The sequence below is a fragment of the Trachypithecus francoisi genome, unplaced genomic scaffold (genome assembly GCF_009764315.1).
Source record: "Trachypithecus francoisi isolate TF-2019V2 unplaced genomic scaffold, Tfra_2.0 Lachesis_group2, whole genome shotgun sequence".
NCBI lineage: Eukaryota > Metazoa > Chordata > Mammalia > Primates > Cercopithecidae > Trachypithecus > Trachypithecus francoisi.
The window spans coordinates 39,259,958-39,287,854 of record NW_022681465.1 but is presented as its reverse complement, the minus strand read 5'-3'; the positions used below and the strand labels follow the sequence as shown (position 1 = coordinate 39,287,854).

The window sequence follows — 27,897 nt, the reverse complement described above, 5'->3', positions numbered from 1 at the left end:
TGAGCCAATATCATTATATATGCATATGCTAGGCTCTGTGGTATAAACAGGGTTGAATACTGTTCAGTCAGTCACTGATACTTAAGAGTAATCCAAGAAATGTGATTCTCTCGTTCAAGAAAAGGCTATAAAAATCACTAAGGTGATAGGATTTCAAAGGAAGCAATATCTGTTTAAGGACAGTAGAAAAGGAGCTGGTATTGGGATAATTAATAGGGCAAATTAATAAGGCAGCTCCAAGACCTGGGGTCTCCCTATCTTCTTCTACATCACCATCAGCCCTATTGCAAGTGAAGACAGGCAAAGCAATATTCCCAATCACAAATCCTGTTTCTCTGCCAAAAAGTCCCTGGCCTTTTGTCTCCCACATGATAGAAACCAGTCTTTCGTAGGTCAACCAGGCCTGTCCCCCACCTCTCTCCTATTTGGTTTCTAACTTTTGAGTCAATTAGATGATAAATAACCCTTTCCATGCCTGTTCAACAAACAGAAAACAAGGAAGACCAAATTACACCCTTCTCTTTCTGTACTGATTCATTTTGGTGCGATGATTCCTGGTTTAAATAGCACTGTCAGCTTCAGGGTCTCCTATTACAGGAACCAATTCTTCTTGCTTGCATTCAGTATTCCACAAGATAGCAATTCCACATCCTGCTAGAGCCCTTCCCACTTTAATAGTACCAACTCACCCTGCTTCCATTCTTTGGGAAATTTATTATTTAAGGTCCTTGCCTTTGAAACTGGGAAAAATCCCTGATGACTTTCTAAGTGTAATAAACTATAGTAAATAAGACATAAAAACACAAGTAACTTTTTATAACACTTTAAGTAGAATTATAAGTGACAATACATGATGGCAGAAGGTTCACAAATAGTGTTTCTTTCACTTCCAGGACTCTTTCATATGCTTTCCCCAAGTCTATAGATATGATTATAAAGAATAGTAATTAAGCAAAGCTGCTAAAGAAATTGTGGGGACCCAAGTTTATTAGTTATTGCAAGTCTACACTCCATTTTATCCAAGTCAAGTCACTGGATAATAGATTCTCTACTGCCTAAACCTAAGTAAACCTTTACAAATATCTATGCTTAACCAATAGTCTGCCTTCTTTTTAAGGACAAACCAGTGAAGCCACCTACAAAGAAATCAGAGGAATCAAAGGTAAAGACCATAGGAACATATTTCCACTAAATTTTGTTTTATTCTAACCATAGGGTTATTTGGCATTTTAGAAAACTAAAACATATTGAATGCCTACTCTGTGCCTGGTACGTTGCCAGAGCATGCACATAAATGTGTGTGACCATTGTTTACCTCTCATTTAGTCTTCACAAAAGCCCTTTAGGATAGGAAACTGAGGCTCAGAGAATACTAAGCAGCGTTTATTAAAGAGTAGAGGGAAAAAAAGCCATCAAGATTTTCTTGTTTTTCTATCTCCTTTACAATGTTAGTAAGTTTTTTTCTTATAGAAACATCTTTTATTTGTAAGTGACGTGGGAAAATACCCCATATTGCATTTTGCCTTCTGCTTCTTCACTGATGGTTATTTCTACTCATATCTCAGAAACCTGCAGATGACCAAGACCCCATTGATGCTCTCTCAGGAGATCTGGACAGCTGTCCCTCCACTACAGAAACCTCACAGAACACAGCAAAGGTACTGTGCTTTTTCACATAGACTTTCTTTGAAATGTGTGTGTGTTTATGTGTGCATACATACAAGTTTTATTGATTGATCTATCTATCTATCTATCTATCTTGTAACAGGGTCTTACTCTGTAGCCCAGGCTGGAGTGCAGTGGTGTGATCTCAGCTCACTGCAATCTCTGCTTCCTGGGCTCAAGCAATCCCCTTGCCTTAGCTTCCTGAGTAGCTGGGACTACAGGAGTGCACCACCACACCCGGCTAATTTTTGTACTTTTTTGTAGAGATGGGGTTTCGCCATGTTGCCAGGCTGGTCTTGAGCTCTTGGGCTGAAGTTATCTGCCAACCTCTGCCCCCCAAAGTGCTGGGGTTACAGGCTTGAACCACTGTGCCTGGCTCTTATAATTTTTAAACTGTAGAATGAATCAAATGATGATATAGAGAACCTGAAAATGAAGAAAAGAAAACATACCTATAATTCTCCTGCCCCCAAAACAGTATTGTTTTGTGGATTTCCTTTTTTCTATATGTATGTTTTACATAATTTTACTTACAGTGCACTTATAAAACACTGCTTATTTCCTAACTGCTACTTTGTTATTTCCATAGACACCATTTTTATATCTCCGCACTGTATGGTTGTGCCACTATAATGCTATGTCTGTGTTCATTTAAAGTGAGAGCGGGGCCTAACTACAGCAGGCGCTCTTATGCTCATTCGCTCTCTGGAACTTCCTCCCCTTTTCTGTCTGCTTAGCCCAACTGGTTGACTCTTCATTCCTCAGGACACAGCTCAAGCATCAGCTCCTTAGGGAAGACTTTCTTGTCTTACCTCTTCTCCCTTCCCAGGCCAAAGTTAGAGGCCTCTCTTCCATGCCCTCCTTGCTCTCTGGTTACCTATCTGTGCTTGTGTATCACACCACTGAGCTGTGCATTCTATACAGTAGTGATGTATCTTTTACCTTTGTGCTCGTCATTAGCAAAATGCCTGGTACTTAGCAGGTGCTCAAAACGTGATTAACAGTGAATGAGAAATGACTGTGTAATTCAACAAGTGTGAGGCATTTTCCCTTAAGCTACACCCTCTTGTAAATCAAATAGAAGGAAAAGTGAAATGAGTACCTCCTTATTTTCGGAAGAGTTAATTCTGCAGATCTCAGGTTGCTATTGTTTTGGCTGTTGTAAGGCACTGCTCTGGATCACTGAATTGTCAGTGCTTCCATATTGGGTAGTTTAATTTTTAGACCACCTCAGCATTCTATCTCTCACCCCTGCTAACTCATAAGTAATGCCTTTTTTGGTGAATGGACTTTATTTTTATATGTAACCTGCTCCAGCTTTCCTTGATTGCTTCCATTGTTCATTTCTCCTCCATAACACTGAAAACAGGTTTTGTTTTTGCTCTTTTGGCACACAAAAGCCAGTCCTGATAGAGACAAGCTCTATTTTGTTTTTTAAATAAATTTTATTGTGTATATTTGAGGTTTACAACATGGTATTTTGGGATGCATAGAAATAATAAAATGGTTACTGTAGGGAAGCAGATTTACATATCTGTCATCTCACACCATTACTTTTTTGTGACAAAAGCAGCTAAAATCTACTTATTTAACAAAAATCCCTAATACAATTTTATTAACCTTAGTCCTCGTGTTATACATTAACTCTCTACATTTGTTCATTCTGTGTTATCTGCTATTTTGTATCCTTTGACCTATATCTCTATTTCCTCCTCCTGTTCCCTACCATGGTCGCCATGTTTTATTCTCTGTATTTTTGAGCTTTTTCTTTTACCTATATTCTACATATAAGTGAAATCACTTTTCTTTCTGTGTCTGGCTTATATCATCTAGCATAAGGTCTTCCAAGTCCGTCCATGTTGCGGCAAATGGCAGGATATAATTTTTTAAGGCTGAATAATATTCCATCATGTATATATACATGACATTTTCTTTATCTGTTCATCAACAACTAGGTTGTTCCATATCTTGGCTATTGTGAGTAATGCTGCTGTGAATATGGGAGTGCAGATACCTTTATAAGGTGGTAATTTCATCTCCTTTGGGTATATACCCAGAAGAGGGATTGCTGGGTCATATAGTAGTTCTACTTTTAATTTCTTTAGGAACCTCCATACTGTTTTCCATCATAGCTGTACCAATCTACATCTCCACCAATGGTGTACTAGGGTTCCCTTTTCTCCACACCCTTGCCAACATTTAACATCTCATTGACGAGCTCTGTTTTGATTAGCAAAATAAGGTCTGGGTGAGTCATGCATCACGGGAATTGGCAGAGCATCAGCGTCACCCACATTTCCCTCCTTATTTCTATCCTTTTTCCCTCCTGCTTTAAACAATTCTCTAACACTCACCATTGTTCAAAAAATCATGAAAAAACACCCAAAGTCTTCCATTATTTAATTAAATTGGAGATCTCAGAATAGTCTGGATTAATTTAACCAGCCTAGTGAATTGCTAGATGGATTGATGATAGCCATAGCCTCATTACATTTCCCTTGCTTTAGGATAAGCGCAAGAAGACCGCTTCCAGCTCCAAAGCACCTAAGAATGGAGGTAAAGCGAAGGATTCAGCAAAGGTAAATAGAGCAGTAAATATACTACAAAGTAGTTTAGCAGTTACACAGAGTGGGGTTTATCACTTCAGTCATTTAGTTTCTTACTGGAATCTATTTAGAATAAAAGATTTCTTAAAGTACTATCTATTCCAGAGTATGCCTTGGTAAAGTAATTGAATTTTTTGTGTGTGTGTATGTGTATATATATATAATATACATATAAATATATATTATAAATAAATATATATATATTTAAGTAACTGGTGCTTTAATATTCTAAATGAAGGTTCTTGACACAACTCAATTTGCCTGTGTTTTGCCTGTGTTTCTTGCCCTAATTAAAATACCACCATAGTATGTGGTTTATATAGATTTTAGAACATGGAAGTTGTAAACTTCCTATGATTAAAACTACTCAAGCTGTGATCAGAAATAAAAATGGGATAAGACAACTTCTAGGTCCCTTCCAATTCCAAGAACATATGATTTAAATGATTATTACTATGATCCTCTGGCTATAAGGAGGAGTTAAAGGTCTAGCTTTAAAGACAATAGTCCAGTTACACCAAAGCTTTTAAAAAATATATTAAAATCTTCCTGTAGTAGATTTCCTTAAGGGATATAGGAAACAGCATTGATAATTGACCATTATGCCATTATATCTCAGATTAAATACTTATTTGCCTATTATTTAATTTCAGTTATATGAAGTACTTAATCAGCCCTTTAACAAATAATAGAAAGCATAATAACCCTATATGATGAGTGGATTTGCTGGACAACCATGACCCTATGTACAGGAAAAGGAAGGATCACCATAGAATGAAACATTGCCATTTAAGAACATCTATGCATATTTTGTAACCTACCCTAACCTTAAAACAATAAAGCTGAGAGTGATACATTGAGGATCAGGATCACTTACGGTTATTTTTAGCTAATAAACTTGAGGAGGAAGAACTCACAATGTTTTGGCCAAATGAAGAAGAGAAACTGAAAGGACCATCTTATTTTTCCCCACTGACTGCCACCTTTTGTCCCTTAATTCTGAGAAGGCCGTCTCCTCATACTTAATACAGAAAAGAAAGAGCTCACGGACGGTTTTTGCTTTCCCTTTTAGACAACAGAGGAAACTTCCAAGCCTAAAGATGATGAAAGAAATACAAGTTAAAGTATCTGGTAAGTTGGGTGTTTATTTGTAAATGAAGACAACTGGACCTTCTGCCAGTTCGTGTGTTATAGATGAGAGAAGTGAAGTCCACCTCTTGAGTAATTCATGCTCACTTTACACTGTTGGCATGAAATGCATACTGCAAGCTCTACAGAGTAATCGGTCATTCTTCGAAAGCACTAAATGAGATGACTGTGCTATTGAAATGTTTAAAAACCTTAATCTTGTAATTAAAAGCTTTTTAAAATATTAGGCCAGGCACTTAAAATGACCAGCTGAGGCTAGTTGAATCTTTGAAATCCAAATGCTCATTACTGCAGGTTATTGTGGCAAAGCAAAATTAGCATGTTACAACTTAGCAAAATGTCATGAAGATATTGGTATTCCCCAGAATACCAATACGTGGTGGGGTGGAGAGAAGTACCCTTTAGAGTCTGGTGGAAATTACAGGGTTTTGTGAACAAGGGCAAAGGAAAAGATTGGCCATTTTTATTTGTCATTATTTTGGAAAGTAAAGTACTGTGTCTGACTCTAATTTATGGTTACTGAAGAAATTGGACAGATGAAGGAATTTCTGAGATCTTCAGAGCTGGGCCCTTATCTTAATCTTCAGAAAGGAGAGGGCTTAATGTAAGCCTTAAAAGCATACAAGCACTTACTGACCAAAGCGTAAAAGAAATAAGTATAGGTTAAATCGAGTTCAGCTCTCTCACCATGATCTATCTGTATTTCCTATAAAAAAAAGGAGCTTTATTAGAACTGCTCTAACATTTTTCCCAAAATTAAAAAAATTCTATTAATCCACTTTCATGTTTACTTATAGGAAATTCCTTCTTGTCTGTTATACAGTGCTTTTGCTAAGTGGTATTTACTATGCCTGTAACAAGAAAATTACATATTAAATGATTCACTGCATTTTTTATTTGAATTTTTCAAGGTATCTGCATATAAAATCTTCAGCTGGTGGATGGTGACTTTTGAAGAACAAAACTCTTTGGCAACAGAAAACAATTATTCTGGGTGATTTCTAGACTGGTTTTTGCTGAGCCTTTGAACATCCTAAATATTGGTTTGTTATTCTTTTCCAGAAAGAAAATGAATTTGACTGGTTCACCTGTGTTATTGTACTGGGTATTGATAAACTTCGAATTTTTTTAATTGCCTTCAATTGGGAGAGAAAGAAAGCTTTATATTTGTAATAAATATATTTGATAAAGTTTCTTAAAGCGACACCAAAAAAACAAAAGCTAAGCGAATTTTTGCACATTCTACACACAGTGCCTGTAAATCTCATTTGTATTTTCAGTTTGCACTTAATTTTTTTTGTTAGTGTTTGGAAAGCAATGCTTTAAACATTCTTCAATGTTCTGATTTCTTATTACCCCCTTTCCTCTTGGGCTTTTGAACTGTATTTGATGTTGCTTTGGGATAATGTTTATAAGTCAAACATAAGATATTGTATATTGGGCACATATCTCCTCTTGGGCTGCTAATAATAAATTAATAACAGGTAACCTGGACAAACCAGGAAGCACCAAACCCCTTTTCAGCTTGAACTCTTCTTTGCCAGGTGTGAGGACTTGTGCATCTTACAGTCAGCACAGAACACACTGAGACTTGAATCAAGTCAACAACAGAGCAAAATATAGGTTAGATAAGTCCTTGTGTAGCAAATTTCGAGCATAACAAATAAAATCTAATCCTTAGGGTATTAATCTGACTTGAACTCTATTGGTTTACCATGTTAGTAAACTGTGCTTTCTGTTATCTATACATAAAACCTGAGCAGCAACTTGTCCTTAGAACTATTGCCACATTAGTCTTTGCACTGTATAGCATCTGGCTTTATGGAACTTACGTTTACCAAATACAAAAAGAAACTTCTGCTTAAAAAAAATTATATATATATAATTTTTTTTTTTTTTTTTTTTTTTTTTTTTTTTAAATATGGAACGCTTCACGAATTTGCGTGTCATCCTTGCGCAGGGGCCATGCTAATCTTGTCTGTATCGTTCCAATTTTAGTATATGTGCTGCCGAAGCGAGCACATATATATATAATTTTAAATCTGCATTTCCCCCACAGCAGTGTAAGTAGGTTCTGATGTCCTACCACTTTGAATGGTTTCTCAGATCTTTCTGAATGAATATTTCCTGAACATTGCACTGATATCGATTAGAATTTTGATATTTAATTTCGTCCTTATTTCCTGGTAGTGAATGCAGGAAAAGATGTCAGGTACATAACATAAAACAGATTGGGAATTTCTTGTTTCCAAAGGGCATGGCCTTCCTTAGCATCAGTTTAAAGCTTTTGTTATGACTTAGCTGACTTGTGGCAGCGGGGCAAGCAAAAACAATAAAACATTGCTTATAAATGGCACCACATCTTGGTTAACCTCCCCGCCAAATAACTCTCTGAAAGTCATGCACATACCTGTGGGATTTCACACTCCACCAGCTTAAAATGCTATATCTCTGTCCATCAGAAATAGTCATTATTCTATTTTTAAGGCAGCAACAAGAAAATAAAAAATACTTTTCCTGAGGGATTTCTATGTATCTAATCCTCCCATTTGGGTAGCAGAGGTGTTTGCTTTTTTGTTTTCTTTTTTTAAGAAAAATCTTGAAGCCTTTGACACTGACAGATGTGTCTGCAAGGATATGGCTGCAGTATTACTAATTTCCATGCGTATCTAGAAGTATTTTTAAATGGCATACCAAAATCCAGAAGTTTAAAGACACCTATAAAAGTAAACATTAATTTAAGGTACTTTGAATATGCCTTCTTTTTTAATTAGAAATATCTTCAAAACTTGGGTGTTTGTTAATAACTAATAACTGGAGTAAGCTACAGGATCTAAAGCAGCCCTTTTTACAATCTAGTTAGGAGAAAATAATGCAAATACCCACTTAGAGGCAAAGAACAATTTTTATTACCAAAAAGCTTTCTGTACATTGTTGTGGCAACATTGTATCGTTTAGAAAATGGGCTTTTCCAAAAGCAAATGAAGGTAGGTTCCTCAGGTGACCAAAACTGAAAATCAGTATTTCCATGTTTCATTAATTAAGGCATAAAATAAAACTAAAGCAAAATATTTTACATTAAAATCTTGGTTGTGTATTTTTTTAAAAAGGAAAATCGTTAAAAGGATGGAAATTACCAGTGATTTCTATTTTTATTAAACCATTCACTACAACAAACAAGTATAAAAATTCCAATTCCACTTTTATACCTATTTGTTGTGGTGGATGCTTTAATAAATTGGAGATTTACGTCCAGAAGTCACTCTATTCTGACGTGTATTAGAGGAACACATTTTGACATTTTTCATATCAATCGTATTCCCGTATCTTGAAATTTCTGCCTTATATTTAAAAAGTTCAGTTTGAATCCTTCTTTGCCAGGTGTGAGGATTTCCGCACCTTATAGTCGGCGCAAAACACGCTGCAACTTTAATCAAGTCAGCAACACAGCACACTGTGGGTTAGATAAGTCCCTGTGTAGCAAGTTTTCAGAATAAGAAATAAAATCTAATTCTTAGGGTATTATCTGACTTGAACTCTGTTGGTTTACCATGTTAGTAAACTGTGCTTTCTATTATCTATACATAAAACCCGAGCAGCAACTGTGTGCTGAAGCAACTGTGTGTGAAGTCTTCACAAAAGACTTCAAAGCCAAAGAATGTCCTATTGCTAATATGAGCAAATATTTTGTTTCACGATGTACTATCATTTATTGGTGACCCTGCGATAATTTACTATCAGTAAATGCCAATAACTAGTTATTTAGAAATTGTAAACTAGGCCAAATAAGAAGCAGAGAGAGAAAAGAATCACCTCCCTAAGAAAAGGGTTTTCCTACAGACTTGAATGCACTCTGCTTTTTCAGAAGAGATACTGTATCAGTCAGGGAAATAGATGACACTCAGAATTATCTGAGGGGGGTTCTATAAAAAGACTTTTTGCAAAAGTGCAAGCACATTATGTGGAAACCACAAGTCCCACCAGGACTAGTAAAAGCCAGGCTCCCACTGAGGCCCCTAATCCTGAAGGGATGAGGAGGGAGCAGTTACCAAAATCCAGAGGTGGAGAAGGCTGTGTGGAAAAGAGGGTCCTCTCTCAGGAGCTAAGACCCTCAGGGGATGCCAGCCTGAGGCATCCAGTAAAGGTATCAGGGAAGAACACCTCCACCTACTACCTCCTCCAACCCCAGCTCCTGCTCTCTGGCTCCCCATTGACCAACATCCAAAGGGCAAGGAAGCTTGATGACTTGGCCTTTACAAGTCAGCCCCTGGACATGGAGCAAGGAAGAGAGGGGTGGGCAGCAGGTCTGGAGGGGTCAGCGGGGAGAGCCAGAGCTTTAACCCAGCCATCGTCTGGCTTAGTCTCGGATCCAGGTATTCATTGTTCAGTAGTCGACTATTCAGAGTCTTTCGAGGAAACTGATGAAACAGTTTATGAATGACAAATGTGGGGCACAGGGTTTTGGACACCGGGGGGCTTAAGCATAAAATATAAAATGAGAAGAATAAGGCACTTTATTCCTCTGTGGCAGGGAACCCAACACTTGGGTTTACATTGCAGGGCAACACCTGTGATGAATGAAATGCATGGTAGCGATAGCCCACTCATGAAAAACTAACAGTCAATCTTTTCACTGGGACAGTCAAAAAATGAGTGAGGGGGAAAAAAGTATCTTCAGCTGGAGCCAAAACAGCCATCTCTAGTTTGAAAATAACACTCAACAAAATGTTGGTGATTAGAGATAACAGGAACCTGGAAAGGGAGGAATTTTTACAGAAGTTCAAACTTTTCACTTTGCAGCCACACTCTGATTTTATCAAAATTCTTATCCATCCAACGGATGTTTTCTTCAATGGTTTCAATTGTCTGTTGGACACAACGGAGCTGAGAACCATTTTCTTTCAAAGAGCTGAAGAATCCTTTTACCTTGTGAGGAAAAAGTGAGTTTTAAAAAATTAATTTTGTTACATTAACCAGATGTAACTTTAGTTAAAACTGAAGCCAAAACTCCAGCATTTGTCAAAATTCTATATAGAAGGCAGTCCCAGCTGTCTGAATAGGATTATGTACACATAAGCTGTATGAAATGAGCTCATGCCTCATGATGTCAAGTTCTGTGTTTTTTCTCTGCAGTTCTTTTGTTTATTCCCAGCTGCCAGACTTTAAAAGACTTCACTGTTTACCATTTTATAATTAAGGTTTAATTGTGTCTATTTAATGTGTTATTCTGTTCTATACTCACAGATGCAAACTTCATTTTTTAAACACATGATATCTAAAAAGCAGAATGTGCAGTCTCTTCTTTGCCAAGCAAAACAGTTCCCACCACATAAGTGCCGTCTTCCTCCATGGGCCTGGGCTTGTATGTTATTATAGAAACACTGTGGGGAATGGGATTCTTAGCAAGTTATGGTGGTAAAACCCAAACCTTGCCAAATTTTTTAACCTAATCTACAATTCATGTATTGTTGTCTCAAAGTTCCCCATGATTTTAAAGAGATAAACTCTTGTCTATCTCCTGGAAAATATATTTGTTCTTCTTTCATTTCTGGGTATCTTAACCCCTTGAGCTCACATGACAGATAGGCTGGCTTTGCCACAGGATTGGCCATTGTGCGATTCTGTTTCACCTGAAAGGGTTATTACCCTTTTCCCATAAATTTTCACAGCATTAATCCATCAATTTTTGATTTGGTATCCAGGAAGCAAATGTAGGCCAAGATGTATTATTTATTCAGCATAGATTCCAGATAGTCAGTTCCTTAGAAATCCATGTCATAATACCATATTATTAGTTTGGGAATAAAGAGGGGAGAAGGAATGGGTTTTAGAAAGATAAGATTTCAATTTTAAATGATACAGAGTTGTTTTAAAATTATATGTCAATACAGTACAACTTTTCAATAAGCAGAAGTCATGGCCTCCTGCTGTAGCAACCTGGAAAATACTTCTCCACTATCTACCTTAAGTTGTAGCTCAACCTACTGCTTCATACATGCTCAGAACACAAGATTAATTCACAGTCAATTAAAAATCACTTTGAGCACTATTCAACAGTCAAAGCACATCAATAATCTTACTAATTGCTCAAATCATTAATCCTGAAGGAGCTCATTATGATAGCGCCACTGAAAACAGACCTTCTACAACAGCGAAGCCAGCTGCTAACCATTACTCTTACCCTTGTCCTGACCCAAAAATTATCTCTTCTGTCTTCACCTGTCTTGGAAATGCAACATCTCAACTGAATATTTGATTCAGACTTGGCTCTTTAAGAACAATTTCTGTGCAATAAGTAGCACAATATAGGGACAGGAAAACAGGTTTATCCTACTAACTTGATTTGAGCAAATGATTTAACTTCTATGGAACCCAGTCTCCTCATCTGTAAAATGAAGAGCAGTGGTGAAGGATGTAGTTATATAATGCAGGTAAAGTGCAAAACCCCAAACCCAGCTGTATGAGGGACTTAACCTCATCCATTTGTTCACCAATATTTACTCTGATATTTATTCATCCGTCTGCTGTAATTACCGTGCTAGACACTGAGGATGCAGCAGTGAATCAGGCAAGCATCCTCCCCTCATGGAGCTTACAGTCTTTTGGGGGATACACGCAGTAAATATGATTACTGTAAATAAACTGCTATGAAGAAAATATGCCAGGGGTACGCTAGTAACTGGGGAGATGTGGCCTGCATTGAACTGCATGGTTTTGGGGAAGGTGATTTGAGCCGAGACCTCTCAAAGATAAAATGCCCCTTTCTAGTGAAAAGTTGGTGAAAACTTTCTAGTGAAAAGCCAGGCAGAGAGAAGAAAAAGTGCAGAGGCTTAAAGACAGGAGAACCAAGTGGTAGCCCAGGAACAGAAGGAGACTGAGTGGCTGCAGTGTTTTGAGAGAGTAAACCAGGAGAGCCTGTGGGAACTGGCATCAGAGAGATCCTCAGAAGCCAGGTCATCAAGGTCATGGACACATGGGAAGGAGGGATTTGGAATTTACTGCAAGAACAATAGGCAGGGTTCAAGAAGCCATGGTCAGTTATGGGCTGACTTGCAGTCTTAAATGTGGAAAATGTTTTGCTATTGGCAAAGTGGCAAGGGGCAGGCCAGTTAGGACACTATTGCAATAGGCAAGGCAAGAGATGAGAAAGGACTGGATGGGGGTAAGAGCGGAGAGACGTGCGCAAGATCCAGTGCATGTGCTGAGAGAGGACCAGCAGGACTTGCGTAATTAGATGTGTGGGGAAGGAAGGACTCAGGATGACTCCTATATCTTATATGTCCCATAGTTTGCTCTCCATTATGATAACATCTCGGGCTCTTTAATTTTCATGCCCTGCTTCAGGGTCTTTGCACCTGATGTTTCCTCTGCACACAATACTCCTCTAGATATCAGCATTTCCTTCAATATCTTCTCAAATGTCTCCTAATCATCCTATAAAATGGCACCAACACCCTACCCCAATCCCTCTCCTTGCCTTATTCATCTTCAGAGCATGTAACTACTTGACATCAGTTGATTTGTCTGTAATTGTCTGATTCCCACAGCAGAAATTTCAGCTCCATGACAGCAAAGGTTTTGTCTGTCTGTTCACTGTTATAGCCACATAACCTAAAACCATGTGTGGCATATATGTCTTGAATGAATACAAATGAATGAATGAAATGCTTTGTTGCTATAGATCTTGTCTATGGATGACTACCTTTCTGGTCAAGCCTTTGTACAGCTCTTCAGTCATCACACAGAATATCTCTGCTCTAGACCTCGCTGGAGTTCAAGGTTGAATTATTATATACAAGTTAATTTGACAAGCCTGGATGAGGCTACTGAAAACTGGAAAAAGCTACGAGACTGTAACAACCCTTCATTCTTTTCCATTTCCAAAGCTCTCTCCCCACCTCAAGCTAGAAAATAGTATAACCAGACTACACAATGGAATCACTCCTTAAAAAGTTAATATTAGCCTCTCAGCTTTTATCTAAATGTACCATAGTTTAAGAGCCATGTCAAATTTGTTCCACAACTTTACTATATGAAACCTTATTATAGAAGGGACACCACAGAACTCAATGGCCCACACATCAAAGTCCTTGAGTTTAGGACTGAAGAAAAGTCTGCTTTTGTAGAAAACGTGTATGCTTCATGTTCTCTTTTACCAGACAGTGAGAATAACTCGTACTGATTCCTCATTTTTCCTTGACTTCTAGGAATCTCTGTGATAAATTCAGGGGACAATTGCGAGAATTATCCTCAGCCATAAATCCCTCACATGGTTATCACCTGTCCATTATGTATCTTTTTGTCCTTCATTTTAACATTTCTTTTATACATGGATCTTAAAGCACCTGAAATTCTGTCTGAAGGTAGATGGTTATATAATAAGTGACAGGGAACCATGAACTTGGATGGTTTATAAAGAACCTAGATTCCAGATCTGCCTCTTTAACAGTAGCTGGATGACCACTTCAGTCATTTATACCTCAATGCCCACTTTTAACATCCTTAAACAGGGACATATTGTCTCAAGTAATTTTTCTTTAAGTCCTAAGGTTTTAAATGGCAGAGCTAAGACCTCTTAACATGTCTGAGAAGAGGCACAGTTTTCACTAGTTTAATTGCCACTGATTTATGCTGCTGTCAGTACCATACCATCCAAAAATAACTTCTAAATGACAAAATCCATTTCTAACTCACCACACCCTCAAAGTATTTTGTCTACCCCATATTAATTAGCTAATTTTCATTTATGATTAAAAAGATATATATATATTACCTCTTCAAGCCATGTTCTTGTGGAGAATTGATTTGTTGTACCCATTACCATGTGGGCTATGGAATGTGAGCCAAGTTCAAACCTAGAGAGGGAAATATTCAAAAATGGGTTGTGAAATATTCATTTAACGTATATTTTAAGGGCCTCCTATATATAATACCTTTTAACTAAAAACTGATGGGTGTGAAAGTATAAAATATGATGTCTATCCAATGTGTTAAGATCTAGCTCTAAAGAATAATACACACCAACAGCTTAATAAAAAGTTAAGTATCCAACAGAACATGACAGAGGCAGGAAGTGCTATAAGAGTTAGACAATGACAGATGCAAACAAGCAAATGTGCTCGTGGAAGGCCTGGGCTGAACTCTGAAGAGGAAGGCTTCATAAGTCCATGGGCTCAGGAAGGGGTTATGCCAGATGGAATGGAAAACACCCCTGTACATATTCACAAATTAGCACTGAATTCCAGTTTTATATTTTCTTTTTTTTTTTTTGAGATGGAGTCTCGCTCTGTCACCCAGGCTGGAGTGCAGTGGCCGGATCTCAGCTCACTGCAAGCTCCGCCTCCTGAGTTCACGCCATTCTCCTGCCTCAGCCTCCTGAGTAGCTGGGACCACAGGCGCCGCCACCTCGCCCGGCTAGTTTTTTGTAGATTTTTTAGTAGAGACGGGGTTTCACCGTGTTAGCCAGGATGGTCTCCATCTCCTGACCTCGCGATCCGCCCGTCTCGGCCTCCCAAAGTGCTGGGATTACAGGCTTGAGCCACCGCGCCCGGCCCAGTTTTATATTTTCTACAAATATTTTAAGTACTTCTACTGCCTGCCTATCTTTAATAAAAAAGTACCTTTAGACTGTTACTGTTCTTCTACAAACAACAAGGCTGAAACACAGTAAGGTTATGAACTTATCCAGTCACAGCACAATTTTTGGCACCACTTACTTCTGTACAAGTTCATTCCAGTTTTTCCTCAGAAATTTCCAGGCCAGTGGGTATCCTACTGGGTTCCTGCCAATGAGTACAAGAATTTCTGGAAACTCCTGAGTTTTTATTTTATCTCCCTTAAAGCTTTCATCTAGTAGCCTGAAAGGATTAAGAAAAGAAATGTTAGCAATGAATAGGTGGTGAAACAGTTATGAATCACTGCAATAAAATTACTTGTAAAAGAAAAAAAAAGTCTGCCAGTAACAAAGGTTAAAAAGATAAATGGGTAACCAGAATCCTGATAAACCCACTATAGCTATATAATAAAAACTAACATTTGTATAGTATTCTCATATACCCTCTCATTTGCTCAAAAGAATAGTTAAGGAAGAGTAGCTCTAGTAAATATTTTAAATATGTTGTCTTTTTAAAGATACACAAATGTATATGCCTTTAAATATTTTTCCTGACATCTGGTTCTCCCTAATTATTTGCCTTTCTTATTAGATGTATGCTGACTTGCAGTATGTTCCCAGCAGAATAGACAATTCCTGGCCAAGAAAACAAAAATAGATGCCAGAATGATCTAATCTAATCTAATTTTCCTTGGCCACATGAACATGAATGAATGACTGACTCACCATTGAAGCTTTTCCTTATTTGGGGTTGTGCAGAGGGCAAATTCAATTTGTTTTTTCTCAGTACTGGACAAAGAAGACTGATATTTACTATAAAGAAAATCCCAGCCTTCTGTGCTCTGGGCCCCCACAGCAAACACTGCCAAGGTCACATCGATAGGCAGGCTATAGAAAGGAACACATGATGAGAATCTGAGATGCAGTAAGTATGTTTATAGGCATAATGGTGACCGATTATGAACTGCTAAACTGTCCCCATGATCAGAGAAGCATAACTGAAAATATAAACAAAAACTACCGATTTCCTTCAGTTACACCTTGTAAAAAAAAGGCAAGAGAAAACTATCTAAAATTAGGTTTTAAGTAGCCTTCTCAAAAATGTAATGTGAAATGCCATTTTTATAAATACCTACATATTTAAATACTTTAATGATGCTGGGTGACTCCATAGGGGATCACCTTTCAAGCCAAAAGAAAGAAATTCAAACTATATTCAAAATGTACACCATGATCACAAGTCAGGACTGCAGTAGGACCACTGTTTGGATTTCTTTAAGCTGAAGCATGTAGATTGTTGGCATAAATGTTTCCTGGGTGGGGTTTAAGCTCCAAATGTAAAAGGACTGAAATGTAGCTGAATAGGGATTTCCAGATATGGTAAAATCCTACCTTGCTTAGACAGCATCAGCAATTACTATGCATCCCTGTCAGGGACTTTAGAAGCCCAAATAAGCTACTATAAAATACAATGCCTGTGTTTCTCTATGGCATGGCTGTCACAGTTTGAAACGATTTTGCATTGCCTATACAAAAATGGGAATTATTCCAATACCATCCTAACTCCCCAGATATTTGACTTTTATGCACAGAAGTTCCCTCCTAGCATTTCTTAAAGTTGAGAGATACATAGATAAATCTTAAAAAGTAATTTATTTTCCAAAACAGGGCAGCAGGGGAGACACTTATACTTTTTGTTTTCCCTAATGTTTAGTACCAGTGATGGAAAACAGAAAAGATACCCTTCACATCAACAAATTGGTTATTCAGTAAGGACTGACCTCAAGTTTCCATTGGATTCCTTCCACTTCCTGAAATAGCCTTCTGCCCTCTGTACACACGGCTGATACTTGCGCACACAGGCGAGGAGGAGTAGCCGACTCCGCAGCATTCGCTCTGAGACCGAGCCTTCGTCTGTCCACTTCTGCTTATCAATGAGGTCCCTTAGCAGCCTGATGAGGAAGGCCTGAGGGCATTGCACAGGGGAACAGGGACTAGTATTGTCACAGGTCATTTCATGTTAATATAATCCATTATGGTCTCAGATGATGGGGGCTAATTTTTAAAGCATAATCTAACTTTTACTGTATAAGTCATGCAGCACTGTTTGTATTTAATTATAAAAGGGTCAAAACCAATAAAGAATGATGAATGACTTTCATATTTTCATAACAAACTTTTATAAGATATCCTATCTACTTAAAGTCAGGATGAATTGCCACTTTTAAAACAAACTCAGAGTTTATATGACTAAATTTTGAGAGCAAATTATGCAACAAGACTTCATGACATTTTGCCAAGAATAACAATTTTGTGCCTCTTCCTCAAGTACCATGAAGAGTCCCAGAAAATCTGAATGTCAGCCATCATAGTAGGAAAGGAAAATGAAATAAAAGGTTTGTGAAAGGAAGGAAAAAACAAATCCATGCAAATTAAGCAGAGTCTAAGAATGCCATTCCTATTTTTAGTGCCAAATAAAACCAAAATTTTTGCTAATCCATCTAAATACTGAATTAATATTTATTTGCTTTACCTTAATATGTATATAAAGATATACACAAACATACACACACACGATTAACATTCTTTTTAACACAAAAGAAATAATAATTACATAACTATTTTATTTCAGGCTTTTACCTTGAATTGAGTTTCCACTTCATTCATATCTCTTTTCTCCATTAACTTATACATAGGAATCAGCTCATTCAAACCTTGAAATACGGGCATAATTTCAGTTTCATGTTTCAAGTACAGGGATAAATCCAAGGCCTTTTCAATGGACAGCTTCCCAATGCTGAACAAGAGACACTGAGGTTAGTGGTTTAAAAGTAAATCCAGGAAGTCAACATTTTGCTTCAAAATATATTTTAGTCTTCTAGCAAAACAAACAATCAGATATAAATGGATAACTACTTATAAATAGATAACTACGGCCAGGCACGGTGGCTCATGCCTATAATCCCAGCACTTTAGGAGGCCAAGGCAGGCGAATCACCTGAGGTTGGGAGTTCGAGACCAGCCTGGCCAACATGGTGAAACCATGTCTCTACTAGAAATACATAAAACAGTCAGGCATGGTGGCACGTGCCTGTAATCTCAGGTACTTGGTACTTGGGAGGCTGAGGCAGAAGAATTGCTTGAACCTGGGAGGCAGAGGCAGTGAACTGAGATGGTACCACTGCACTCCAGCCTGGGCGACAGAGTGAGACTCCATTTCCAAATAAATAAATAAATACTATATAAGTCTCTTTTCTGTCACATGTAACACAACATCTGGCATGTTTACACTAGGGAGGAAGTTTCTCAAACAGTAACATCCAGGGCTAACATGTGGATAAGTCAGAATGGAAGCATATCAGTGTCTGTCCCTGCGAAACACTGGATTGTGTGCTGAACTTCTAGAGCAAGCAAGGGATTTCCATCAAAGACCCTTTAGGAAGCCTGGTCAAACAGACTATCATCTGGTCAAAACTATGAGTCCCTGGAGGAAACACATTTTCTTCTCCATTTCAAAAGACACTGCATATCATTAGAAACCCTTCATTGCAGAGGGTTAGTGTTAAAAACCTCAGTGGTAGGGTATATATTATATAAGTTAAAAAAAGAAAAAAGAAAAAGCCCTCTACGGCTCAAGCAGAAATATTCTACAGAGGGGAATTTTTTTAGGCAGAAAGAAACAGCTAGGTAAGCAACCCTTAACTTTCTCCCCCATTGCTTTTTCTCACTTCAGGAGGCCCAGTATGGTGGTGAGAAGAACCAGAAGGCACTCAAAATTTAGGCCAGAAGGATATAGGTATGAGGAGAAACAGAGAATCCTTCCCACCTGCATGCTTCCTCTTGGGACTTTAGATCTGCCTACATGTTGAAGAAGTTTGAGTTTTAGGCTTTGGGAGCATTTCCTTAAAAACCGTTGTCATGGGGGTTAAAGAAAAAAGGAGGGGGGTAGTGTTAATTCTGTCCTCACACACTCAGAGATCATTTGGTTGGGCTACATTTTATGAGCTATATTCCATAAAGATACTGAAAAGTTCAGGTATCTGGTTTAGGAAAGAAAACAAAAATCCCTTCTTTAATCCAAGAAATGTAATGCAAACAACTTGGGCCTGTGTCACTTAGTCTTCTAAAAAGCCTTCAAGGCTGTTAAAGACCCAGTGATGGGAGAAACCTGATCCGGTATAGCAGAGCCAGAAGAAGCTGAGGGACCACGCCACCGCAGGGACAAGGCAAGGAGTTTCGCCAGGATGTTGATCTCCTGATTATGTACACTTCTGCCTCAGTATGATCTAAACTGTTAATGAGAAAAATTAAGATACAGATTCCCTCCTTCAAGTGCCTTAGTAGTCACAGACAGGAGGTTAATTATAAGGCTAAAAGCAATCTTGGGTTGTTAGAAGAACTTGGAGGAAAACACCTTTCAACTTCTTGTTATCTATCAATCATTTTTGTCTTTAGAAATCAAGAATTTGAACAATAACAGCTGCTTTCAGAAATAAACCGAGACTTTGTGCAGCGTGTATTACCTGACGAGCTGAAATGCATTGTTAATGAGACTCGCCCGATCATTACTGCTGACTGCTGTGTGTGTTCCTTTTAAAAGGCCAGTCAAAGAGTCCCATCCATCATCCTCGTAATGCACAATGTAATAGCCATTCATGCCCACATTAAATTTGATCCATTCCACCTCTTCTGGGAGGATGAGCACATCTAGAGTAAATTAAATAAATCAAAGCTCCATTTGCTCCCTTGCCTGATGAAAGCTTTTCTGATCAGAGACTGGGCAAGGAAATTAGAGAAGAGTTTAATACTGAATAATCTGAAATCATCACTTATTTCTTTCAGAAACCAGAAAACAGCAACTCAATAGACAAAAGCTAACACTAGCTTTAGACATCAATTTTGTGAGATTTATAGATCTATGAGAAGAATGCAACTACGTATCTGGCCATACATATGATATAAAACAGTAATGTTAACAAAGTAATAGGGAATGTTCACTGGTAATCCCTCCTTTTTAGCATTATATAATTCAACTATAATCTCTATCTGGCAAGATACTGGCCATTCTTCTTTGAAACCAGAAAGTATTTTCAATCTGATCCTTTTGCTTTAACCGAGATAAACAGCAAAAGAAATAACATTTTAACCCTACACATTTTCACATTCCTCCTTGAATTAAACTGGTTGTTTCCAAAATAAATTACCTGTTTTTGTTTTTAGCAAAAATCTATGGACCATGTCTGATTTGCTGGTGATGAACGTCAATGGAACATGCCACAGGTACCTAAAAGAAAGGAGAGATGGATTGCTCATTTGTTGATTCAATTCAACAAGCAGTTATTAAATCACCTATCATGTGCCAGGCACTGGTTAGTTAGAACAAGATAGTACCAAAACTGCTACAGCCAAGCTCTCAAAACATCCCCAGTCTGTTTTCCAACTTTGCAGGGAGTGTCAGCTCAGGCACTATTTCTTTTTCTTGGACTCCTTGAGCAGAGCTAAGAATTTGGACTCAAGTGAACCCTGAAAGCCTTTTTACAGTGATTGGCTGATTGCATCTCAGAGGCCTAACTTCAGGAGTCATGTGCCTCCTGAATCATATACTAGGAAGGACACAGCATCACCTCCTTGGGATTCCTGTCAATGATACATAAACTGAATCTGATCATGGAGAAACAGCAGAAAATCCAAACTGAAAGACATTCTATAAAATAACTGACCTGTACTCTTCAAAAATATCAATATCAAGAAACCCAAAAAAGACTAAAAAGCTATTTCAGAAAAACATGGAGACCAAAAGGATGCAACAACTAAATAAAATATGTGATCCTATATTAAATCTTAAGTCAGAATTTATTTTCTATTTTGCTCTAAAGATATTTTTAGGACAACTGGAAAAAGTTGAATGGGATTTATAGATAACAGTATTGTATCAAGTTTATTTCCCAATTTGGATAATTGTACTGTGGCTATGGTTATATAAGTGAATGTTCTTGTTTTTGTTTGTTTGTTTGTTTGTTTGGAGATGGAGTTTTGCTCTGTCGCCCAGGCTGGAGTGCAGTGGTGGGATCTCAGCTCACTGCAACTTCCACCTCCTGGGTTCAAGCAATTCTCCTGCCTCACCCTCCTGAGTAGCTGGGCCCACAGGCGCCCGCCACCACGCCGACTAATTTTTGTATTTTTAGTAGAGATGGCATTTCACCATGTTGGCCAGGCTGGTCTCGAACTCCTGACCTCACATGATCCTCCTGCCTCGGCTTCCCAAAGTGCTGGGATTACAGGCGTGAGCCACCGTGACTGGCCACAAGTGTTCTTGTTTTTTAGAAAATACTATGCTGAAGTACTTAGGTTTGAAGGGGAATCATGTCACCAACTTACTGTCAAACAGTTCAGAAAAACACATGCCAAGTATATACATACAGAGATATGTATATGGGTGTCTATGTAGATAGATGGATATCGATTAATCAAGATTTAAAGCCTCCTTAATCCTTTTGGGAAGATGGGGGAGGGAGGTACACACACACACACATATATATCCACACAAACATATATATATATGTGTGTGTGTGTGTGTGTATACACACACAGAGAGAGAGAGAAAGGAGAGAGAGAGAGAGGTGAAGAAAGTAAAGGAATAAAGAGTTAACATGTATCTAGGTAAAGGATATATAGGAATTTGTTGTGCTATTCTTGTAACTTTTCATACATCTGAAATTGTTTCAAGATAAAAGAATTTTTTAATGGTATCCATCCAGGGTCAATCAAGTTGCAGCATCTTGTTTCTAATAATATTCTTCTATAGCATTAAGCTGACGAACAAATCTAACTCAGAAGACAACTGAGTCTCTCATAATTCTCAGAAATCACCTAAATTTTTTTGTCCTCAGCTCCAACGAAATGCTAGGCGCTATTGTAATCTAGTAGCAGTTGCTTAGGTTGGAGCTGATTTCAAGCCAGTAACCAGAAATTACCATCATATCAAATTACAAAATATGAGAATGTTAAAGTAATTATATCATCAACTTTACTGAGAATAACCAAGGTTTAAAGCCTCCTTAATCCTTTTGGGAAGATGGGGGCAGGGAGTATAAGTCAACTTCATAGGATACACAGATGCAGTTGAAATATTTTAGCAATAGCGGTAAGGGCATTATTTTAAAAACAAGGTTCCATCCTCCAAGGCAGATGTTACCTAGACAACAAAACAAATTTTACTCTATGAGCATTACCCAGTGTCCGGGGCACCTTCAGAGCCCTTCATGTAGTGCTCCTGCTTCATGTGTACATTCCTCCCCCTCACTGTGATGGTTATCAGGGGAAAACCCTTCTGCAGTGTCCAAGTGTTCATCATGGTTTTCACATCCAGTCCTTCCTGATGCCAATGCTGGTGTGTACACAAAAAAGCAGACACATCACCCACTTAACCCGACTCTAAGAAAAGACAGACCAGCTTGTGCTCAGTCACTACCAGTTGCCAACCTCCCCTCTTTGGAGTGTTTTCTCAGTGTGATGTTCCCAGCCATCACACCTCCATTAAAGCACCAACTGTTTGCGTGTCATTTTCCTCCACTACACATACGTGTCTAAAGGACAGGTAGCATACCTAGTTCTGCTGGGCACACTTTGGGGCTGGCAATAACACTGGGCACAAAGCAGGCATGTGAATGAATGAAGGAGGAGAAGGGAGAGAAAGTGCCAGGTTTTCAATACCTACATAACTATGCTGGTTTCATACAAGCAAGGTGGAAACAATGTTCAGTCAAGAGCCTGTGTTTCAAAAGTAAGAACACAGAGATGACCCACACTCAACAAATAGTGGGAACTCAAAGGGAGCTGTTTTTTGATACTAAAAAAGCTTTTAAGAAATTATTTAAAAGGTAGTAAAGACTGGGTGTGGTGGCTCATGCCTGTAATCCTAGCACTTTGGGAGTCTGAGGTGGGTGGGTCACGGAGGTCAGGAGTTCAAGACCAGTCTGGCGAACAAGGCAAAACCCAGTCTCTACTAAGAATACAAAAATTAACTAGGCGTAGTGGCGCATGCCTGTAATCCCAGCTACCTGGAAGGCTGAGGCAAGAGAATTGCTAGAACCGGGGAGGCAGAGGCTACAGTGAGCTGAGATCGCACCACTGCACTCCAGCCTGGGCGACAGACTGAGACTCTGTCTCAAAAAAAAATAAAAATAAAAATAAAAAAGAGTATTACTAAAAAGATAACATGTGCCACAGGACAAATCTAGAAACTACTGAACAAAGCAATCTCTAGGAACAAAAAAAAGCCAAGAAAGTAAAAAATATAAAAAGAAAAAAGAAAGACAAAATTCTGTTGAATCCTCAGACTCACCCTCAGCTTCCTCTGAAAATATCCCACAAGTCCAGATGAACAGAGACTCAGGCTGTTTTGTGACTAGATGTTATGAATACTTTATAGCTTAGCAGTTAAAACCATGAGTTAGATCTAAATTCAAATATCTGCTCTGCAATTTACCAACCAAATGTCTTTGTATTTCATGTTCTCAACTTTAAAAATAGGGATACTAATAGTACCCGGCTCACAGGTTTATTATGAAGAGTAAAGGAGATAATACATATAAGTGCTTAACATGTGCCTGATTCATGGCAAGTGTTCAAGAATGCTCAGTGCCACTGTCTTTGTACAAATGCAGAACTCTGGAAATGACTGACATATCCTTTTGACTGCTACAATGCAGCCATAATCTGCTATAGAAATGTCATAAATTCACTGCTTTACATAGTGAAGCTGAAGAAATCAGTATCAGTGAGAAGCATTACCAAGGAAAGCTCTGCAACCCTCCTGTATAGACACATTTTAAGAAAAACTGAAAAAGATTATGAGTCTCGTATAGTTTAAATGCAGTCTTATCTGGAATGAGGGTGATATAATCACGGACCTCAGAAAGTTTGGCACAGAGCTATCTTTCAAATAATATGTAGTAAAAGAATGTGCTTGGGGGAACATGTACCGATATAGAAACTTACTGAGAATGAAGATGAATGTTGACTTCCAGAGCAAAAGCCATCCATCCCTTTTACACCGTCTGTAGGGCAAATCTAAAAACCAAAACTAAACACATCACTCTTATTTCTATAGAAAACAATTATTCTCCTCAGAGGGATTAAGATGATTCTGGGGAAACAAAACAAGATGATAAGCCTGTCAATCCCAAATGCAGAGATATTCAAAAACATACTCACACTTGCCATACTATCCCACAGGTCCTCGTTTTTTGTATTTTTATAGCTATGCTTCTGGAGATACCGTACAATACCACTTTTAAATGCATCAGCACTAAGATACTCCCTTAGCATATTCAGAATACAAGCTCCCTGAAAAGATAATAGAAATAATTGTTATCTATAGTTTGGTTGCAATCTCATCTGAAATCACATATTCTTTTGCAATCAAACACATTTCTTTGAAAATGCAACTGCAGTAACATTGTTAATGTCTGGCAATTTGTGAAACAGCATAAGCAGGTTAAACTTGGACCTGTTTAGGCAGGGGATTTGTCTAATGTGATTGTTTATGCTCTGAGCCCACTGGGGCCCTTATTTTCTATCAGTAGCCAGACCTCCTCATGGGGCAAATTGGCATCATCTGCCAACTCCTTTTGTTCACATGTGAGTGGATAATGGTACAGATTAAACATTGGACCTTCAGCTACTACCTGGCTCTCCCACTGCCACTCCAGGGCAGGACTAGGGAGAGGCCAGTACAACAAGGGGTGGAGCATTAGAGATGGAAGCAGAGGTAGATGCCAGGGAAGGAAAAGTGGGTATGTCCAGGGAGCCCAGGCAGCCTTGAGTATGGAGGGCTGATGGAGCTGGAGAAAGGGAACAAGAGTCTTCCCAGACACCCTGTATTCTTGGGTAAAGGGCTCTTTTCCCCTCCACTCCCATTACCACGGATGGCGAGTCACAAACTCAAATGCCTCCAGTGGCATATGACAGGGCATATAAATAAAGGAAATAGTCCAATGATAAGAAGAACGCTCTTTTACATTCTTTTTCCCCTGGACTTTCAATGGAAACATGCAAGCAGAAAGACTTTTCTATTTGCTACCAGTAAAACAACAGCCAAGCACAATGGTAACTGGCAACACATTCTCAGCCTCGGTGAGAAGACAACAGAACAGTTGGGAATGGTAGGGGAAGTGGAAAAGCAGAGCCTTGATCTTACAAAGAGAGAACAATAACTTAGCTCCAGCTTATGCTGCAAAGGAAATACCATGGCAAAATCCTCCTTTTTCTTCCCCAAGAGAAGCTAGAAATCTGGATTTTACATAAAATCTCCCAATCATTAAACTGTTGTCAACAATTCCCAACTCTATTACTAAACACACTGTGCAAGACAATTATTTGCATCTCAACAATATTAACCATTGCTGAAGGCCTTGAAAAGTAAGCTACACGAGGGCAGGAATTTTTGTCTAGTACAAAGTTGATGCTCAATCAATACCTATTTGTTGAATGATAAATAAAAGCAGAGTTTCTGTAAGCCATGAATTTTCAACCCAAGAAAGAATATATGAAGAATTTCCCATAAAATAGTCTTTAGGGTTATGAGCCAAACTGCAAGTTAGGCCTAAAAGAGTTAACTCCAGCCAGCCGTGTCAAGAGAGAAGGCATTCGATGTGGGTTTAACCCCACAACCTTCCCTATAACTTCTCCACCCCAGTATGTATAACTTTAGTATCCAAACTGTATCCTTTTACTCAATCTACTTGTACCTTATCATAAGAAACATCATCAAACATCTCCCGGATCTGAGCAGGATTCTCCACAGGTGTAGACACAGGGTGTGAGGAATTTAAAGCATCTACCTCCATTGCATCAAAACATTTGCCAAAGAAATAATCTTCCTATTGAGACAGAAAAAAGAAAACACCACCTACGATTTACATTTAGATAAAAAATGTCAAAGGTGGGACGTTTTATCTGAGGCAAGAAGTCCATACTTCACATTTTGGGGGCAACTTATTCCATATTTCCTAATATTTATGAAACAAAATAGAATTAATATATTCTAAAAACCACCCAAGAAACAATGATTTTAGGTAAACATTATAGATTTTGTTCATCTTAAATACTTTAGAATAAAGAAAAATTCGTATTAATCTAAAAACGAAACGACGATGCCTATAGCCAAACAGTAACAAAACAAGAAACTAAACTGCCTAGTAATTTCAACATTTCCAATCATTGTCTGTACTGTTTTAGAGCAAAGATATTTACCTTTAAAAACATGTAACGAAAAGAAATGGAGAACTTGAACCAGCTTTATTAGAGCACATTAGCTCAATAGGATAATATGTACCCATAATCATTTTTATTACTAAAGATTATGTAGAAACGTAAGAAAATATTTATGATCCATTATAATGCAATATTGATATGTACTTTCTAATTATGTACACAGGCAGATGAAAATAGGCAGTAATAAATATTCACAAATGTATATTTTAAATAATGTATGTGGCAGATGAAAATAGGAATAAATATTTACAAATGAAAAGCATCATTGGAGTAGGATAAAAAAATTTTTACATAAAATAAGTTTAATTTTGCTATATGTGATTTTCTTAAGTTAAACATAGTGATTTAAAAAATAAACCCTATAGCAGTTCCAAAGCAATAAATTTGTGACCCAGAAGCCTAGGTTGTTATACAATCAAATGTGCAATTACCTTAAGTATAACTCATTTGATCTGACAAGTAGGGTCCTATTGAGATATCAGCAATCTACACCTAATAATTCTGCAATGAGCAACCTGAAGGTCAGGAAAATGAAATGGAACATTTAGGTTGCCATTATTTCTATTTCTTTGATATTAAGAAAGATACAATTTGACAATTCACAAACAATCATAGATTCACAACTGAGTTTGTAAATAAGTCTTTGTGATATATCTTGAAAGTTCACTAGCATTTCTGCAACACGATTCATATCTAAACTGTCAAGGAAGTTATCAATGAATTCTTTTTATAAATTCTATAATCAAAGATTAGTAAATATTTTCCAGCAATATTGAACAAAACAACAAATTAACATAAAATGTAAAGGATAAATAATTACTTACAACTTTCAGTTCAGGATGGGTCACACTGACAGACACAAACTCCATAAATTTGGCAAATCCCTCATTTAGCCAAAGATCATTCCACCATTCCATAGTGACCAGGTTCCCAAACCACTAAAAACACAACATGACTCAGTTTATTCACACATTTCCATGGAGACTGGATACCTATTATCTAGACTGGCAGCCATAAACAAAGACATTCAGAAAGAAGTATATTTTAGATGTCTAATATAAGTTTATGAATGTTAACATATATTTTCAGGACCAATATTTAATCAAGGTAAAAATAAAAAGACTTTCAACATGTATTATAAGACATAAAAACTAATGCTTTGGAGAAACAGTTTTTCCTATGAAAAAAAAAGACAGAGTAAAAATTATAATATATAAATAGCCTTATATGTCCCATAAAAGCAATATAAATGTAGTTCATACTTTTTTAAAAGTGTGAGTGAGCTTATACCTGGTGGGCCAGTTCATGGGCCACAATCATTGTGATGCCAAGCTTACTTGATGCAGGAGACTTTTCCGCATCAAACAATAGAGCAGATTCTCTATATGTTGTTAGTCCCCAGTTTTCCATAGCACCAGATTGAAAGTCGGGAATAGCAGCAAGATCTTGGGAAGGAAGTAATAAAATACATTACCAGTCTCAAAGCTACACATTCCCCCAAACACACTAATCTTCAGGACGGATAGGTATTTGAACCGGTTAACCGGGCATAATCATGGAGCTCCAGACTGGAAGAATCTTTCACAA

General features: G+C 37.8%; 2 protein-coding genes and 1 non-coding gene across 17 annotated transcripts in view; 1 reads left to right on the top strand and 2 right to left on the bottom strand.

Annotated features, from left to right (window-relative positions):
- CAST (calpastatin) overlaps positions 1-8,504 on the top strand; it is a 114,201-nt gene extending 105,697 nt beyond the window's left edge. For 11 of the 12 annotated variants that reach the window (XM_033179056.1, XM_033179060.1, XM_033179059.1 and 8 more), the window contains 5 exons: positions 1,118-1,162; positions 1,566-1,658; positions 4,173-4,244; positions 5,344-5,402; positions 6,332-6,933. In XM_033179056.1, the coding sequence (XP_033034947.1) occupies positions 1,118-1,162; positions 1,566-1,658; positions 4,173-4,244; positions 5,344-5,394 (261 nt within the window). In that variant the 3' untranslated portion in view covers positions 5,395-5,402; positions 6,332-6,933. Of the gene's footprint in view, positions 1-1,117; positions 1,163-1,565; positions 1,659-4,172; positions 4,245-5,343; positions 5,403-6,331; positions 7,298-7,442 lie in introns of those variants that run through there. The other variant, XR_004429724.1, reaches the window with a different exon arrangement.
- ERAP1 (endoplasmic reticulum aminopeptidase 1) overlaps positions 1-27,897 on the bottom strand; it is a 52,020-nt gene that overhangs the window by 7,652 nt on the left and 16,471 nt on the right. For 2 of the 4 annotated variants that reach the window (XM_033179050.1, XM_033179051.1), the window contains exons 6-19: positions 27,601-27,755; positions 27,135-27,248; positions 25,785-25,916; positions 24,250-24,381; positions 24,034-24,105; positions 22,266-22,420; positions 20,238-20,317; positions 19,557-19,740; positions 17,674-17,830; positions 16,815-16,999; positions 15,760-15,921; positions 15,137-15,277; positions 14,194-14,275; positions 10,361-10,801 (exon numbers count right to left, since the gene is read on the bottom strand). In XM_033179050.1, coding sequence (XP_033034941.1) covers positions 10,643-10,801; positions 14,194-14,275; positions 15,137-15,277; positions 15,760-15,921; positions 16,815-16,999; positions 17,674-17,830; positions 19,557-19,740; positions 20,238-20,317; positions 22,266-22,420; positions 24,034-24,105; positions 24,250-24,381; positions 25,785-25,916; positions 27,135-27,248; positions 27,601-27,755 — 1,910 coding nt within the window. In that variant the 3' untranslated portion in view covers positions 10,361-10,642. The other 2 variants (XM_033179052.1, XM_033179053.1) reach the window with 2 other exon arrangements.
- LOC117066143 lies at positions 7,336-7,442 on the bottom strand. The gene has a single exon (XR_004430145.1). It is a non-coding gene; the product is annotated as a U6 spliceosomal RNA (small nuclear RNA).